Below are 19,159 nucleotides of genomic sequence, written 5' to 3' on the forward strand. Positions count from 1 at the left end.
CCCTGGAATTCACTTCCTGTTTGAGTCTTAGTTCCTGAAAGCCTATCCCTTTAAGAGAGAGAGAGGTGCATGTGTAGAGCGAGCGTAGTTTCCGGAAGTAGCAGCAGGATAACAAGTGTGTGTGTGTGTGTGTGTGTGTGTGTGTGTGTGTGTGTGTGTGTGTGTGTGTGTGTGTGTGTGTGTGTGTGTGTGTGTGTGTGTGTGTGTGTGTGTGTGTGTGTGTGTGTGTGTGTGTGTGTGTGTGTGTGTGTGTGTGTGTGTGTGTGTGCTCAAAGACACTTAAAATATGATGCAATTTGAATTAAACAATGAAATAAAATACTTCATAAGTAAAAAGTAGACAGTAGACATACAATAATCAATAAAAACAAATCCAGTGTTTCCCATACATTGATTCATTTGTGGCAGCCCGCCACAAATGAATATCGTCCGCCACAAATAGATTGCATTTTGTTGGTCTAATGCAGGGGTTCCCAGGGGGTCCGAGTGGGGGTCGCGAGATGATTACAAAATAAAAATTGAAAATTAAGAAAATAAAAAAATGTATCAATTTTTGTTTATTATTATTAGTAATAACGTTTGCATAGACATTTTTCAGGGGCGGACTGATTCTGATTCTGATTCAGATGTACAGTGGGAGTTTAAGTCCAGTTATGAAGAGTTACCTAGAAAGCGTTGAGGCTCTGAAATGTCTCTTTTTTGCTGCAATGATCTGTTTGGTGTTTCAGCCAATCAGAGACATGTGTTGTATATATCTGAGACCTGTAATATATTGATGAAAAACAGTATAATAGCAGACTTTTAAGTACATGGTATCAGTACTTTACTCCACTACTTATTTTTCTGACAACTTTTTACTTTGACTTCTTACATTTTGAACACAAATACCTGAACTTTCTACTTCTCACATGTTGAACTCAAATACCTGTACTTTCTACTTCTCACATGTTGAACACAAATACCTGTACTTTCTACTTCTTACATGTTGAACACAAATACCTGTACTTTCTACTTCTTACATGTTGAACACAAATACCTGTACTTTCTACTTCTCACATGTTGAACACAAATACCTGTACTTTCTACTTCTTACATGTTGAACACAAATACCTGTACTTTCTACTTCTTACATGTTGAACTCAAATACCTGTACTTTCTACTTCTCACATGTTGAACTCAAATACCTGTACTTTCTACTTCTTACATGTTGAACTCAAATACCTGTACTTTCTACTTCTTACATGTTGAACTCAAATACCTGTACTTTCTACTTCTTACATGTTGAACTCAAATACCTGTACTTTCTACTTCTCACATGTTGAACACAAATACCTGTACTTTCTACTTCTTACATGTTGAACTCAAATACCTGAACTTTCTACTTCTTACATGTTGAACCCAAATACCTGTACTTTCTACTTCTTACATGTTGAACCCAAATACCTGTACTTTCTACTTCTTACATGTTGAACACAAATACCTGTACTTTCTACTTCTCACATGTTGAACACAAATACCTGTACTTTCTACTTCTCACATGTTGAACTCAAATACCTGTACTTTCTACTTCTTACATGTTGAACACAAATACCTGTACTTTCTACTTCTTACATGTTGAACACAAATACCTGTACTTTCTACTTCTTACATGTTGAACTCAAATACCTGTACTTTCTACTTCTTACATGTTGAACTCAAATACCTGTACTTTCTACTTCTTACATGTTGAACACAAATACCTGTACTTTCTACTTCTCACATGTTGAACTCAAATACCTGTACTTTCTACTTCTCACATGTTGAACTCAAATACCTGTACTTTCTACTTCTTACATGTTGAACACAAATACCTGTACTTTCTACTTCTTACATGTTGAACTCAAATACCTGTACTTTCTACTTCTTACATGTTGAACTCAAATACCTTTACTTTCTACTTCTTACATGTTGAACTCAAATACCTGTACTTTCTACTTCTTACATGTTGAACACAAATACCTGTACTTTCTACTTCTTACATGTTGAACTCAAATACCTGTACTTTCTACTTCTTACATGTTGAACTCAAATACCTGTACTTTCTACTTCTTACATGTTGAACACAAATACCTGTACTTTCTACTTCTTACATGTTGAACACAAATACCTGTACTTTCTACTTCTCACATGTTGAACTCAAATACCTGTACTTTCTACTTCTCACATGTTGAACTCAAATACCTGTACTTTCTACTTCTTACATGTTGAACACAAATACCTGTACTTTCTACTTCTTACATGTTGAACTCAAATACCTGTACTTTCTACTTCTTACATGTTGAACTCAAATACCTTTACTTTCTACTTCTTACATGTTGAACTCAAATACCTGTACTTTCTACTTCTCACATGTTGAACACAAATACCTGTACTTTCTACTTCTTACATTTTGAACCCAAATACCTGTACTTTCTACTTCTTACATGTTGAACTCAAATACCTGTACTTTCTACTTCTTACATGTTGAACACAAATACCTGTACTTTCTACTTCTCACATGTTGAACTCAAATACCTGTACTTTCTACTTCTTACATGTTGAACTCAAATACCTGTACTTTCTACTTCTTACATGTTGAACTCAAATACCTGTACTTTCTACTTCTCACATGTTGAACACAAATACCTGTACTTTCTACTTCTTACATTTTGAACCCAAATACCTGTACTTTCTACTTCTTACATGTTGAACTCAAATACCTGTACTTTCTACTTCTTACATGTTGAACACAAATACCTGTACTTTCTACTTCTCACATGTTGAACTCAAATACCTGTACTTTCTACTTCTTACATGTTGAACTCAAATACCTGAACTTTCTACTTCTTACATGTTGAACACAAATACCTGTACTTTCTACTTCTTACATGTTGAACTCAAATACCTGTACTTTCTACTTCTCACATGTTGAACACAAATACCTGTACTTTCTACTTCTCACATGTTGAACACAAATACCTGTACTTTCTACTTCTTACATGTTGAACCCAAATACCTGTACTTTCTACTTCTCACATGTTGAACACAAATACCTGTACTTTCTACTTCTCACATGTTGAACACAAACAAATACCTGTACTTTCTACTTCTTACATGTTGAACTCAAATACCTGTACTTTCTACTTCTTACATGTTGAACTCAAATACCTGTACTTTCTACTTCTTACATGTTGAACTCAAATACCTGTACTTTCTACTTCTTACATGTTGAACACAAATACCTGTACTTTCTACTTCTTACATGTTGAACTCAAATACCTGTACTTTCTACTTCTTACATGTTGAACTCAAATACCTGTACTTTCTACTTCTTACATGTTGAACACAAATACCTGTACTTTCTACTTCTCTCATTTTCCAAACAGGCTGGTTCCTTTAGTCTGAATGTGTGTTTGGTGGCGTGATCATTATTATTTAGAGTCATTGCGAGCCTATTGATTTGAACACGATCCGTGTATCCATCATTTCCTGGTCTTCTCTAAAGAAGAGGGACCAATGGAAACGTTGTCATGTTGCCGTTGGTCACCATGGAAACATTCATTAGCTAACAATGACATTATTGTTCTATTAACACTAGAACCGCCAACGGGTACATTTTACCCGCAGCTGTTTTTTGATTGTATGTAACTTTTGTTTGATAACATACAGTGCTGACACAGGAACAAAAGAAAAGACTCTGAACCCTTTCTTTGCCATTATATAAAAATAGGGTTGCTACAAAAGTATAAATGAGGCTTACTAATAAGACAACTCAGATCTGGAGCTACAGGAATCTGCTGCAAAGTGCAATAAAAAAGACAACATTTATAAAATCAAACCCTTTTTTTGTTGCATTTTATTAGAGTATAAAAAGAAATGCCTTTAAAATCAGATGCAAGCAACACTAGTTTCTTAACCTGAATTGATAATAGATAGAGATGTCCCGATCCGATCGCGTGATCGGGGCCGATCAAGTGATTTTCAAAAGATCGGAATCGGGAGAAAAAAATCGGGGATCGGGATTTAAAAAATATATATATATATTATTTTTTTAAATACTTTATTTTATTTTTTTAATTCAATGTTACAAAACTAAAATGACCATGTTCAAGTCTTAAAGTCATCCTGAGGCCTTAGTTTTGGTTTCAAATTACAGAACATCATGTATGTGTTGCTTCTTTGGGGCTTGTTTTCATAGACCTGCTTATTTCTCTCAAATCTGGAAACAGAGTGGGCGCAGTGTCTAATTGTAGCAGTAAGCTAACGAGTACTGATAAGCTTTATTTAGTTTTGATCCAATGCTGCACAACTGAACTGATCCAATGCTGCTGTGAAAGAAAGAAGCTATATCCATGTTGGATAGAATATCACATTTAAATAAAAAAATAACCTTAAGGGACAACTTGAATGCTTTTTTTTTTCTCTTAATGCATTGCATAAAGATCGAATCGGGAAAAATTGGTATCGGCAAATTGTCAAAATCAAATGATCGGAATCGGATCGGGAGCAAAAAAAGGTGATCGGGACATCCCTAATAATAGACTATAATCAATTTAAACAGAACAGATCTTAATGTTTGCATTCTTATACCATTTTGTACAATAATTATAATGAATAAGTTCAAACAAACTAAAACTTACAGCTGATTAATAACGGTATCTAACTTTAGTTTTTATTATATCAAAAACCTGTTGAAATGCTTCTGTTATTTTGACTGTCCCCCAAAAAGCGCGCCGGCAGCCTCCATGCTTCTTTCACGACTTCACCGTCTTTGAAAGACTTCATGTGTTTCTCAAGAACGTGACTGACACGATCAGATGCTATAGTATAGGCCTTGCTCTTGTTGTTGGGCCTGGTGGAAATGGACTGCTGTGCATTTAGCTGTCCTCTCAGGCCCCTCCCCTTTTGGGAGCGTAGGGCAGAATTAGGAGGGAATTCCTTCTCGTAGCGTTTGTGCACTGTTTTGAAATGCCGCTCCTAAATGACCCTTCTTCGATGAAGCCACGCTCGCACTGCAGATGAGACAGATGGACTTTGAATTGGAATAGATACAAAAAAAATCATCCTCCCACTCGGAGTGAAAATTATATATTTTGGGCTTTTTTGCTTCTGCCATAATTGCGGTCTTCTGTGTGTGCGGGCTGTCACTCCTGTTGACACGGACAACGTCAGCTAACTAGTTTGGACTGCCCAATGCCCACCAGCCCCGCCCCGACACATGGGGTCACGCCGGCCAATCACAAAGCTTTGATGCGTTGAAGTGCATTATTCTGGCACAGGAAGATTATGTTATAGGACATTAACGATAAAACAGAATATTGTTGTTCTATTTTTAGACACATCTCGCAATCGACTGGGAATCTCCCCGCAATCGACTGGTTGGGGTCCCCTGATGTAGACAATTATATGTCCATAGAACAGAACATTACGGATAGATCGATAGATAGTTATAGATAGATAGATAGAGAGATTTGTACCTAAACAAAACACAAGTCTAACACCAAGCGTTTAAATCAGCACTCTTAGCGATATTTTAAACTTCATGCTATCTGCACAAACTATATCATATGAAAAGCTGAGAGTCCACAGAATCTATTGGTATAAGTTTCATCCCTGTGCGATCAGAACTCACTGTTCTGTCTGATAAATAAAAGAACATTGTACCTTGAAAATCTATAGCGGGTACATTTTACCCGTTGGCGGTTTTAGGTATACAGCGACCTCTGGCGGTTCTAGTGTTAAGATAAAGGGAGGTCAGGTACTCTTTAAAACAGCTGCTAGTTATGGGTACTTTTTACTGAAGTACATTTCAAAGCCTCTTTACTTTGACTTGAGTAAAGAAGTTTAGTCAGTACTTCTACTTTCACCAGAGTATTTTCAAACACAAGTATGTGTACTTCTACTTGAGTAAATGTGGGTACTTTATGTATATATCTGAGACCTGTAATATATTGATGAAGAACAGTATAATAGGGGACCTTTAAGTGCAGTAAAGAAGAGTTACCTAGAGAGTGGCCCCTCCCCTGGAAAGCGTTGAGGCTCTGAAACGTCTCTTTTTTCCGCACCACGCCTCCTCCTCCGAGCCTCAGCACGCCCGACGCCTCGCTGCTCTCCCTGCTCTCTCTGCTGCCCCCGGAGGCCTCGGAGCGCACCTGCAGCTGCAGCAGCGCCTCCTTCACCTGCTCCTCCACCTCCGGGCTCACGGGGAAGTGCCCGGCCGCGTCCACGCAGAGATCCAGACGCTCCGCCGCCGCGTTGAACACGAAGGTCTTCCCCGTCAGGTGAGGCAGCGAGCAGTGCTTCCCGTCCAGCAGGCCTGAGGACACACAGGAGGGGGGTTATCAAGGATCAGAGACAAACAGAGACAGCTCAGTCAGAAGAATCAGCGTGAAGCCAAAATGCAATTCCCTAAAACCGCCTTTCCCTAACGCTCAAAGACGCTTCAAGAGGACATCCATGGAGATGCTTCCTGCACCTGTAGCACATCAGGGTTAATCCTGTCCTCCCTGGACACCAAAAAGACAAACCATTTCTTCATGCTATCGATTTTCTTATTGTGCAAACATTAACACATTATCGCTCCCCCTCCTCAACAAAATGAACGCACAATGCCTGAACCATTACGTGAGTAAGAACCAGTGATTTCTAAAAAGTCAGAATGTTGATATTTTGAGAAAAGTCAAACTTTTGAGAAAAAAAGTCAGGATTTTGAGAAAAAGTCAGATCTTTGAGAAAAAAGTCAGAATTTTGAGATATGGAGAAAAGGTGCTTCTCAAAGACGCTTTTATGGAGGGTTAGATTTTTAATAATAATACACTGGGGTTTTTATAGCGCTTTTCCTAATGCTCAAAGACGCTTTACATAAAATCAGAACAGAAACAAAACAAAGAAAACTAAAAATAAATAAATTATAAACAGCAGTCCTCCTAACCCACGTGAGAGTAAAGGCTAAACGCTTTGTAACGTTACGTGTCTGCGCTCCAGATGTTTCTCTCTCCTTTATAAACGCTTTGTAACGTTACGTGTCAGCGCTCCAGATGTTTCCATCTCCTTTATAAACGCTTTGTAACGTTACGTGTCAGCGCTCCAGATATTTCTCTCTCCTTTATTAACGCTTTGTAACGTTACGTGTCAGCGCTCCAGATGTTTCTCTCTCCTTTATAAACGCTTTGTAACATTACGTGTCAGCGCTCCAGATGTTTCTATCTCCTTTATAAACGCTTTGTAACGTTACGTGTCAGCGCTCCAGATGTTTCTCTCCCCTTTATAAATGCTTTGTAACGTTAGGTGTCAGCGCTCCAGATGTTTCTCTCTCCTTTATAAACGCTTTGTAACGTTACGTGTCAGCGCTCCAGATATTTCTCTCTCCTTTATTAACGCTTTGTAACGTTACGTGTCAGCGCTCCAGATGTTTCTCTCTCCTTTATAAACGCTTTGTAACATTACGTGTCAGCGCTCCAGATGTTTCTATCTCCTTTATAAACGCTTTGTAACATTACGTGTCAGCGTTCCAGATGTTTCTCTCCTTTATAAACGCTTTGTAACGTTACGTGTCAGCGCTCCAGATGTTTCTCTCTCCTTTATAAACGCTTTGTAACATTACGTGTCAGCGCTCCAGATGTTTCTCTCTCCTTTATAAACGCTTTGTAACATTACGTGTCAGCGCTCCAGATGTTTCTCTCTCCTTTATAAACGCTTTGTAACGTTACGTGTCTGCGCTCCAGATGTTTCTATCTCCTTTATAAACGCTTTGTAACGTTACGTGTCAGCGCTCCAGATGTTTCTCTCTCCTTTATAAACGCTTTGTAACATTACGTGTCAGCGCTCCAGATGTTTCTCTCTCCTTTATAAACGCTTTGTAACGTTACGTGTCTGCGCTCCAGATGTTTCTATCTCCTTTATAAACGCTTTGTAACGTTACGTGTCAGCGCTCCAGATGTTTCTCTCTCCTTTATAAACGCTTTGTAACGTTACGTGTCAGCGCTCCAGATGTTTCTCTCTCCTTTATTAACGCTTTGTAACGTTACGTGTCTGCGCTCCAGATGTTTCTCTCTCCTTTATAAACGCTTTGTAACATTACGTGTCAGCGCTCCAGATGTTTCTCTCCTTTATAAACGCTTTGTAACATTACGTGTCAGCGCTCCAGATGTTTCTCTCTCCTTTATAAACGCTTTGTAACATTACGTGTCAGCGCTCCAGATGTTTATCTCCTTTATAAACGCTTTGTAACGTTACGTGTCAGCGCTCCAGATGTTTCTATCTCCTTTATAAACGCTTTGTAACGTTACGTGTCAGCGCTCCAGATGTTTCTCTCTCCTTTATAAACGCTTTGTAACGTTACGTGTCAGCGCTCCAGATGTTTCTATCTCCTTTATAAACGCTTTGTAACGTTACGTGTCAGCGCTCCAGATGTTTCTCTCTCCTTTATAAACGCCTTGTAACGTTACGTGTCAGCGCTCCAGATGTTTCTATCTCCTTTATAAACGCTTTGTAACGTTACGTGTCAGCGCTCCAGATGTTTCTATCTCCTTTATAAACGCTTTGTAACGTTACGTGTCAGCGCTCCAGATGTTTCTATCTCCTTTATAAACGCTTTGTAACGTTACGTGTCAGCGCTCCAGATGTTTCTATCTCCTTTATAAACGCTTTGTAACGTTACGTGTCAGCGCTCCAGATGTTTCTATCTCCTTTATAAACGCTTTGTAACGTTACGTGTCAGCGCTCCAGATGTTTCTATCTCCTTTATAAACGCTTTGTAACGTTACGTGTCTGCGCTCCAGATGTTTCTCTCTCCTTTATAAACGCTTTGTAACCTTACGTGTCAGCGCTCCAGATGTTTCTCTCCCCTTTATAAACGCTTTGTAACGTTACGTGTCAGCGCTCCAGATGTTTCTATCTCCTTTATAAACGCTTTGTAACATTACGTGTCAGCGCTCCAGATGTTTCTCTCCTTTATAAACGCTTTGTAACGTTACGTGTCAGCGCTCCAGATGTTTCCATCTCCTTTATAAACGCTTTGTAACGTTACGTGTCAGCGCTCCAGATGTTTCTCTCTCCTTTATAAACGCTTTGTAACGTTACGTGTCAGCGCTCCAGATGTTTCTCTCTCCTTTATAAACGCTTTGTAACGTTACGTGTCAGCGCTCCAGATGTTTCTCTCTCCTTTATAAACGCTTTGTAACATTACGTGTCAGCGCTCCAGATGTTTCTCTCCTTTATAAACGCTTTGTAACGTTACGTGTCAGCGCTCCAGATGTTTCCATCTCCTTTATAAACGCTTTGTAACGTTACGTGTCAGCGCTCCAGATGTTTCTCTCTCCTTTATAAACGCTTTGTAACGTTACGTGTCAGCGCTCCAGATGTTTCTATCTCCTTTATAAACGCTTTGTAACGTTACGTGTCAGCGCTCCAGATGTTTCTTTCTCCTTTATAAACGCTTTGTAACGTTACGTGTCAGCGCTCCAGATGTTTCTATCTCCTTTATAAACGCTTTGTAACGTTACGTGTCAGCGCTCCAGATGTTTCTATCTCCTTTATAAACGCTTTGTAACGTTACGTGTCAGCGCTCCAGATGTTTCTCTCTCCTTTATAAACGCTTTGTAACGTTACGTGTCAGCGCTCCAGATGTTTCTATCTCCTTTATAAACGCTTTGTAACGTTACGTGTCTGCGCTCCAGATGTTTCTCTCTCCTTTATAAACGCTTTGTAACGTTACGTGTCAGCGCTCCAGATGTTTCTCTCCTTTATAAACGCTTTGTAACGTTACGTGTCAGCGCTCCAGATGTTTCTCTCTCCTTTATAAACGCTTTGTAACGTTACGTGTCAGCGCTCCAGATGTTTCTCTCTCCTTTATAAACGCTTTGCAACGTTACGTGTAAGCGCTCCAGATGTTTGTATCTCCTTTATAAACGCTTTGTAACGTTACGTGTCAGCGCTCCAGATGTTTCTCTCTCCTTTATAAACGCTTTGTAACGTTACGTGTCAGCGCTCCAGATGTTTCTCTCCTTTATAAACGCTTTGTAATGTTACGTGTCAGCGCTCCAGATGTTTCTCTCTCCTTTATAAACGCTTTGTAACGTTACGTGTCAGCGCTCCAGATGTTTCTCTCTCTTTTATAAACGCTTTGTAACGTTACGTGTCAGCGCTCCAGATGTTTCTCTCCTTTATAAACGCTTTGTAACGTTACGTGTCAGCGCTCCAGATGTTTCTCTCCTTTATAAACGCTTTGTAACGTTACGTGTCAGCGCTCCAGATGTTTCAATCTCCTTTATAAACGCTTTGTAACGTTACGTGTCAGCGCTCCAGATGATTCTCTCTCCTTTATAAACGCTTTGTAACGTTACGTGTCAGCGCTCCAGATGTTTCTCTCTCCTTTATAAACGCTTTGTAACGTTACGTGTCAGCGCTCCAGATGTTTCCATCTCCTTTATAAACGCTTTGTAACGTTACGTGTCAGCGCTCCAGATGTTTCTCTCTCCTTTATAAACGCTTTGTAACGTTACGTGTCAGCGCTCCAGATGTTTCTCTCTCCTTTATAAACGCTTTGTAACATTACGTGTCAGCGCTCCAGATGTTTTTCTCTCTTTTATAAACGCTTTGTAACGTTACGTGTCAGCGCTCCAGATGTTTCTCTCTCCTTTATAAACGCTTTTTAACGTTACGTGTCAGCGCTCCAGATGTTTTTCTCTCCTTTATAAACGCTTTGTAACGTTACGTGTCAGCGCTCCAGATGTTTCTCTCCCCTTTATAAACGCTTTGTAACGTTACGTGTCAGCGCTCCAGATGTTTCTCTCCTTTATAAACGCTTTGTAACGTTACGTGTCAGCGCTCCAGATGTTTCTCTCCCCTTTATAAACGCTTTGTAACGTTACGTGTCAGCGCTCCAGATGTTTCTCTCTCCTTTATAAATGCTTTGTAACGTTACGTGTCAGCGCTCCAGATGTTTCTCTCCCCTTTATAAATGCTTTGTAACGTTACGTGTCTGCGCTCCAGATGTTTCTCTCTCCTTTATAAACGCTTTGTAACGTTACGTGTCAGCGCTCCAGATGTTTGTCTCTCCTTTATAAACGCCTTGTAACGTTACGTGTCAGCGCTCCAGATGTTTCTCTCTCCTTTATAAACGCTTTGTAACATTACGTGTCAGCGCTCCAGATGTTTCTCTCTCCTTTATAAACGCTTTGTAACGTTACGTGTCAGCGCTCCAGATGTTTCTCTCCTTTATAAACGCTTTGTAACGTTACGTGTCAGCGCTCCAGATGTTTCTCTCTCTTTTATAAACGCTTTGTAACGTTACGTGTCAGCGCTCCAGATGTTTCCATCTCTTATAAAGTCGGTAGTTATTTGTGCGGACGTACCCATATCCTTCTTCACAATGTTGTAGAAGACGCCGCCCTGCTGGAATAAGTGTGGCAGCTTCTTAGCGTACGACCAGACGTCTTCACCTGAAACGCAGACAGAGAAAGAGTGTGTGAAGATATTAAATAAATAACCCCATGCCCCCTTCACATCTGGCAGTTTGACACATTCAAGACCCTCCTCAAAACCCACCTGTTCAGATCAGCCAACTCACTGTAGTGTAGGGCTGCACGATATTGAAAAAACTGACATTGCGATATTCTTTTCCACTGCGATATATATTGCGTTTTTTTTAAACTATATTTAACCGGATGAAGGATTTGAGTCACGGACGTCTGGATCTTAACTGGTAGACTCATCATACCTTAAGTCATGATCTAACATGTCATGATAATGCAGGTTGCTTAGCCTCAAATAAGGGGGTTCATCTGTGAATGAAGAAGAGAAGAACCTTTTTGTATCCAAAATAGTTCCAGATGTTGCTTTTCTTTTTGGAAGTAAATCTTATTTCTCTCCGGTATTGTCCTCCTGTGCCTCGCTCATTCTTTACCGGTGTTTTGATGGTCTGCAAACTAGCGGGGCGGGGCCTGCTGTGATCTGATCATGATTGTGATTGGTTGTTTGCTGTGCATGCAGAGCCTGCATGTCACTCAAGTACCCCTGACATGAGAGCCGCGCAAGTTTTCCTTTTGTAGCAAGCTGCAAAATAATTGTAACATGACGTGTTTGAGTTCATTTGCCTACTTAATATCGCACGTCCTAAAACATTTTTTTTTAAAAGATTAATTAAAAAATTAATAAAATTGCACGTCCCTGCGATGTGAATATCGCGCATGCGCATATCGCGGTTATCGCCATGACACGATATATCGTTGAGCCCTACTGTGGTGCTCACCATCCTGTTTCCCCTGAATCTCCTGTCTCTATCATTCCTGTCTGATTTGACTGTCTCCTCCATGATCACCTGCTTTTGTTCTTATCATGTTCTGTTGCTTTTAACCTCTGGTAGTATTTAACATATAGTACCGTGTCCTTGGGTCTGCATCTGAAATGTGTTTTTTTATGTAAACACTTCATTTGTTAAGTAGCTTTATTGAAACACTACTACTACTACTTTCCAGTATTTGCTTTCTTTCAAAACACCAAAGCATTCCCATTTTAACAAACGAAAGTATAAAATGTGGTCTTTAATTGGAAAACAAAAAACTGAATTTGGAAATAACCATTAAATTAAGTGGTGCCTAAATGCATAGGGATCAAATCCTCTTTCCCTACACTTTGTGCCAAATGCTTCTCCTTCCACATACTTCCAGCTACTCTCCACTTCATTCCAACTTTAAAACGGTCACAAGACCTTCAGCTATAAAACTTATTTTGATATCTTTTACACGTTGTGAGGTATTTAACTTAGTTTGGAGCTGGGTAGAGAGGCCGTCTTCACATTTTAACAGTAGTGTGTATTGAGCAGCTCGTTAAGTCTAGAGTGCTTTAACTCCCAAACCCTAAACTCCTTGGAAATCATTTCTCATGAAAAACTTAGGAAAACCTCTCCGACAATGAAAAATAAAATAAAATTAAGCAAAGAAATTAAAGAAAGTGCCTCTTGAGGGCATGAAGAGACAAAAACGTTCAACATGTCTCCATTAAGGCCCATTGTAAGTTCAGCCTGATCTTTCCTCACAGCAGCACACCTTTATTAATCTAAGATAAGATGAACCTTTATTAATCCCAGAGGGGAATTTCCGTTATACAAAGCAGCAACAGGGTAAGTGTGAAAAAACAGGACAGCAAAGATTCACACAGAGTAATACAATTTAAAATGATAATAATAATAATAAAAGACTATGAAATAGGAGATCAGTAAAAATAAAAATATATATACATATTTGGACACACACACACACACACACACACACACACACACACACACACACACACACACACACACACACACACACACACACACACACACACACACACACACACACACACACACACACACACACACACACACACACACACACACACACACACACACACACACACACACACACACACACACACACACACACACACACACACACACACACACACACACACACACACACACACACACACACACACACACCTTACCCATCAAGGTGGAGAGGAGGCAGAGGGAGGACATCTCCAGGTCGATGCTCTCCTGCAGCTCCCGGCCGCTCGACGTCTCCTCGTTCCTCTTCTCAGAGTGCAGCACGGAGTGAGAGCTGGGGGGGGTCACCGCGGGGGGTCCCTGCTCCTCCTCCAGCACCTTCAGGATCTCCACCGTGACTCTGTCTCCGTGCTGCAGCGCCACCGGCTCGTTCTCCTCTCCGTCCCGCGGGCGGAGGAGCTCTTTGGGCGGGAAGCCGTACCGGATGCACTGCTGCTGAGACGGAGGCACGTTGAACTGCGTGGAGATCCTCCTCTGCAGCTCGGAGAAGGTGGTGACGGGGAGCAGCGTCAACATCGCCTGCCGGCCGTCGCTCGTCGTCACGCGGATCTTCTTCTCCTTCATCAGATGTTTGAGGGGAAATTAGAGGGAACATAAGAGTAACATTTTGGGTCAAATGAGAGTAACATTTGAGCATTCTTATACTCCAGGTTTATCACCAGGCAGGCTGACACGTACGAGGAATTTGACTTGGAGTCGTGGAGCATGCAGGGCCGTCCCTCCCTACAGGCCGATCATGCAGGCTGCACGGGGCCTCACCTCACGGAGGGGTCCTCAACAAATGCGGCGCGACTATGCAACGGAATTAGTGTAGCGGCACCCCCCCGCCCCGCCCCCCCGCGAAACAGAGGGCTTGATCATATATCTTTGCGTGGGCCCTCAAGTTGGCCAGAGAGAACCCCATCACCTTCACCAGGCGCTGGGTGCAAAACAAACATTAAAATCACTGTTTTCACACATTCACGTAAATATATCTAATATGACCCAAATGTGTCTATACGTTCATTTGAATTCATTTCTTATTTTAGTGTTACTTTAACTGTATATCATTTCATTTGTATCTTTAACTGTATTTAATAAAAGGTCCATCTTATCTGTATCTCTTTTATGCATGGGGGTTTTTATGAATCTGTTATTCCTTTCTGTTGTCTTCTTATTAAGTGTCTATGTTGACGTAAAGCACTTTGAGATACCTGTGTCTGAAAATGTGCTTTATAAATAAACGTACCTTACCATACTTTTCTTTTGCCTTCCTCTTTCTCTCGTGATACACAAAACAACCCTCTTGATTTTTTATACATTTGATGGATTTACTTAGTTTCCACCAAACATGATGAGAGTAACACATGCGTCACTTCCGGGCAAAAATGACGGCCTCGCCCACTTTTTGAGGGAAAACAATTCATCTGTCATCTGAACGGCGGTCAATACACATTCTGAAGTGTTTGCCTATCCGATCAGACCTTTAAGAAAACCGTGGATTCTTGGATCTTCAGAGAGCCCGAATACGATGGCCAAACAATTACATTGAATAATTGGCAATCGACGAGCGGGCTCGATATATGGTTAAATATAGCAGCAGGCGATCGATGTCCACAGATGGGAGTAACCTCTACGTCACTTTACGGCCCCGCCCACTTTTGTAGGAAACAACGCTGTCATTTGAACGGCGATCGAGCCTGAAGCCTCAGAGCTCTTCTTTGTCCTTTCTTCTTAGAGGAAGTCCAGAAACACGTAACTCTGGATTCGTTTTAATGTTTGAGGTGCGATAGACGACACAGCAGCTTGGCTGACACGATACAACTATTATTTCCCGCCTCGCTCATGAGAGTAACAGCTGGTGAAATGACGGCCTCGCCTACTGATTGTAATTTAAGCATATATCGAGCCCGCTTGTCGGTTTCCAATGATTTCATGTGATTGTTTTCCTGTCCGGCCGTCGTACTCGGGCTCTCTGAAGATCCACAAATCCACGGTTTTCAAACATCTCTGATCAGATTGGCAAAAACTTCAGAATGTGTATCGACCGCCGTTCAAACGACAGCTGTGTTTTCCCCCAAAAGTGGGCGGGGCCGTACTTTTCGCCCGAAGTGACGTAGGTGTTACTCTCATGTATTATCCATTCAAGATTTTTTATTTATGGTATAAAATAATTCCTGGTTCAGTTTATCAAGTTTTTAAATGAGACGTATTTTCTTCAACCGTTTTAGATTGAACCTTAATCTGTTGTAAATGAATATACGGTTTGATTAGCGTATCATATATACTATGTTTAGCACTATTTAATTCTCTACATTACCTTAGAGAACTATTTTAATAACATTAAACAATAAAGCAGTACTTACATTGGAGGAGGGGGAGGAGGATGTTTTGGTGGGTGTGGCGGGCGCTGAAGAAGAGGAGGATGTTTCTGGAGATCCAGTAGGTGATGAAGAACGACGGTTCCCCTTCTGCTCCTGCTTCAGTTTGTCTGTCCGGCGCCTCTGCGTGACGAAGGCCTGATCGCTGATGCTCTGCTGGAGGCTGCGCTCCGCTCGGCTCATCGTCAGCTCCTCCTTGTGCAGCGTCTTCGATTTCTGGAGGAAAATAGATTAAAATTAGAAGAAATTTAGATTAAAATAAGATTAAAATTAGGTTAAAATTAGAAGAAAATTAGATGAAAATTAGGTTAAGTGTAGAATAAGAGTAAAACTAGATGCCTGGCCGGTCAGGATGATCTTCGTTGGCGGCTGTTGGTCCATAGCGTCGGTGAGGCGCTGGTCGTGAGCTCCGTCGATGGACACCGGGTTGTACTCGTCCGGGTTCTTCTTGGCGGTGTGATGCAGGATGGTGTTGACCACCTTCTGCACCAATGTCTCGCTGCCAAACTCCCCCGGGAAGTGTTTGGTGACGAGTTTCATGGCCACGTCGTACACGTTGCTGTTCAGCGTCGCCTCGACCTCGTACTGGAACCAGTAAACCGTCTCTCTGACCACACGACCGCCCCACTCCAGCGTGATGGGGAAAGCCTCGGGGAGGTTATCGTACTCTTTGGACTCCCAGAAGTGTTTGAAACCGCATCCGCATTTCCCTCCGTCGGATCGAGTGTTGGTTCGATCCCCGTCCAGATAAACCACCGCCCCGTCGCCGTGGATGTGACGCACCGACGTACCGTGACACCAATTACAAGTATTCAAGGAACTCATTTTATAATCGGGGATGAGCACGTCTTTCTGGGGGTCGTAGGAGCAAACCACGTTGTTGAGCGGGAAGCTGTAATTCTTATCGGGACGCAGTTGACCGTGAGTGGATTTGGCGAGATTGTAAAGTTTCCCGCCTGGAAGAAGCCACTCCGGGGGGACGTGGAGTTCGGACAAGGCGCCGCAGATCAAACATCGATGCAGACGGTTCTCCATCACGGACCTTTTCGCCGCCTCCGTCACCTCCTCGGGTTGGATGCCTATCACGCCCGTGCGCCTGTACACGTATTGGTGAACGTCGGCCACGAGTGACGGGTGGATGCTGTGTTTCTCCATGAACACTTCCTCCATGGCGTTCACCAGGCGCATCAAGTATTTATCTTGAAGACTACGATCTCCTCCGATCACACAGCTGCCGTCCGGCTCCAGTTCGATGTATTTCCTGATGAGATCCTGAGGGACGCCCCACGCTTTGGGAAGCAAACGAGCCGGCAGTCGGGGCAGAACCGTGTTTTTTATCCCCACCAGAGGGATGTAATGGTTTCTCCCGGAGCTGCTCCAGGCGATACAGATGGGTTTGTTGAGCTTCTCGTCTTTCCCCCTGCACTTCTCCTCGGCCATCAACCCGGGTAGAAAGGTGGCAGAATAATCCCCGGAGCTCCTCATCCCACTCAGGGAGTCCAGCAGGATTATGGGTCGGTGCAGAACGTTGGCTAACCCGAAAATGTGGATGTTTCTCAGCCCGAGAGGCACTCCTTCCGGCGGGATGAACATCGGGTCGCACTCGTTGATGATATCTTCCCACTCTGCGGCGTCGATGAAATCCTGAAAAAGCGCCTTGTAGCGGTCCAGGTTCTGCTTGAAGTTCTGCTTCAGGTTCTCCCTCAGAGCGTGCCAGAACAGTTCTCTTCCCACCAGCGCTCGGGACACGGCGTGGACCAGACAGTGCCCGTCTCCATCCACATGGACCGGGATCAAACACTCCATGCTGCCATTGGCCTTCTTCACCTCCTCCAGAGTGTCATGGAGGTAAACTAAACTCCCAGATCTGTCTTTTCCATAACCCATAGTGGACACATGTTCTGGTTCTATGAGAAACGCTCTGTCGCCCAGCAGGGAGCAGTCAAACATCTCGCCTTGGTTCATTTCCTGCAGCAATTTGGCTCTTCCGGTTTGTTTATCCATGCCGTAACGGGTCAACACCGGGGAAAGTAGCTTACAGTGGTAGTTAGAGAGCCCCATCACCTTCACCAGCTCGGAGCCTTTCTTCGGGGCCCCCGTGACCCCCAACAGGGCGTTTCGGAGCAGGTTGTGGAGCACCAGGTCCGGGTCCGTCACCTCTTCCACGCGCAGCAGGTGTTTCTGCTCGTGCCGCTGGCCGCATTCCGTGCATTCGATGCTCGCGGAGCCCGAGGGGAAGAAGAGCCGCGCGCCGCACCTGGGGTCCGGGCACGAGCCGGAGAGGATCCGCCGGTCCTTCTTCTTGTTGCTCTGGAGCAGGGACATGTCGGTAAGGATGGGGACGTGGAGGGGAGAAAAAGCTTCAGTGGATCAGGAGCTTCATGATGAGAGACGAGAGAAACCCAGAACAACACCACAACAACACGGAAGCGGCTGGGTTCTTCCTTTTCCGTTGCTATAACTACGTCATCACACTAGGCTGTGGGAGTTGTAGTTTTGTTACGCAAACACACAGACTATTTTTACAGAATATAAACAGAAGTTAATCAAAATAATCGCTTCTTCCCTTTTGTTGTACTCACTATCATTGAACATTTTTTTTAAACACTTAGAGGCTGATAGAGGATAGAAATCACGAAGGGTAGAGTTTAATTGACTACATTGACCAGAATGCAACACACTGCGGAGACGCTTGGTTGTGTAGGGAAGTCACCAGAAGAGTTGTTTTTTCGTTTTGTTCGTTATTTATGTATTTAATGTATTTTGTATTAATCTATGTCTCTACCCCAGATGTCCACTTGTTTGTATAAGAAACATATGATGTTCTTATGTGTTCTTGAATAAATAAAGGAACAAAAAGTCAACACGGAAGCGGCAGTATTTTTCTTCTCCCTTTACCGGTGCTAACTACGTCATGACGCTAGACTGTGGGAGTTGTAGTTTTGTTACGTAAACACACAGACTATTTTTACAGAATATTTACAGAAGTGAATCAAAATAACCACTCCTTCACTCTTCGCATAGTCACTATCATTGAAAACAAGAGGGAACATCTTTTTAAAACACTTAGAGACTGTTATATGATAGAAATCACCAACGTTCGAGTTTAATTTACTACATTTACCAGAATGCAACACGCTGCGGAGACGCTTGGTTGTGCAGAGAAGTCACCAGAACAGGTTTTTTTCGTTTTGTTCATTATTTATTTATTTAATGCATTTTGTATTAATTTAGGTCTTTACCCCAGATGTCCACTTGTTTGTATATAACACATATGATGTTCTTATGTGTTCTTAAGTAAATAAAGGAACATCACGGAAGCGGCTGTTTTTTTCTTCTCCCTTTTCCGTTGCTATAACCACGTCATGACGCTAGACTGTGGGAGTTGTAGTTCTATTACGTAAACGCTTTAACATATTTACAGACGTGAATCAAATGAAATGCTTTCTCA

At 42.2% G+C, this 19,159-nt stretch overlaps 1 protein-coding gene across 2 annotated transcripts in view; it reads right to left on the reverse strand.

The window, feature by feature from the left end:
- The window catches only part of vcpip1 (valosin containing protein (p97)/p47 complex interacting protein 1), a 30,195-nt gene extending 11,688 nt beyond the window's left edge, over nucleotides 1–18,507 (reverse strand). The window contains exons 1-6 of one of the 2 annotated variants that reach the window (XM_079648978.1): nucleotides 16,048–18,507; nucleotides 15,694–15,924; nucleotides 13,507–13,906; nucleotides 11,373–11,459; nucleotides 6,023–6,334; nucleotides 127–762 (exon numbers count right to left, since the gene is read on the reverse strand). In XM_079648978.1, the coding sequence (XP_079505104.1) occupies nucleotides 725–762; nucleotides 6,023–6,334; nucleotides 11,373–11,459; nucleotides 13,507–13,906; nucleotides 15,694–15,924; nucleotides 16,048–18,033 (3,054 nt within the window). In that variant the 5' untranslated portion in view covers nucleotides 18,034–18,507 and the 3' untranslated portion in view covers nucleotides 127–724. Of the gene's footprint in view, nucleotides 1–126; nucleotides 763–6,022; nucleotides 6,335–11,372; nucleotides 11,460–13,506; nucleotides 13,907–15,693; nucleotides 15,925–16,047 lie in introns of those variants that run through there. The other variant, XM_079648977.1, reaches the window with a different exon arrangement.
- Nucleotides 18,508–19,159: the final 652 nt, after the last annotated feature.

This window comes from Notothenia rossii (assembly GCF_949606895.1).
Source record: "Notothenia rossii genome assembly, chromosome: 9".
NCBI classification, from domain to species: Eukaryota; Metazoa; Chordata; class Actinopteri; order Perciformes; family Nototheniidae; genus Notothenia; species Notothenia rossii.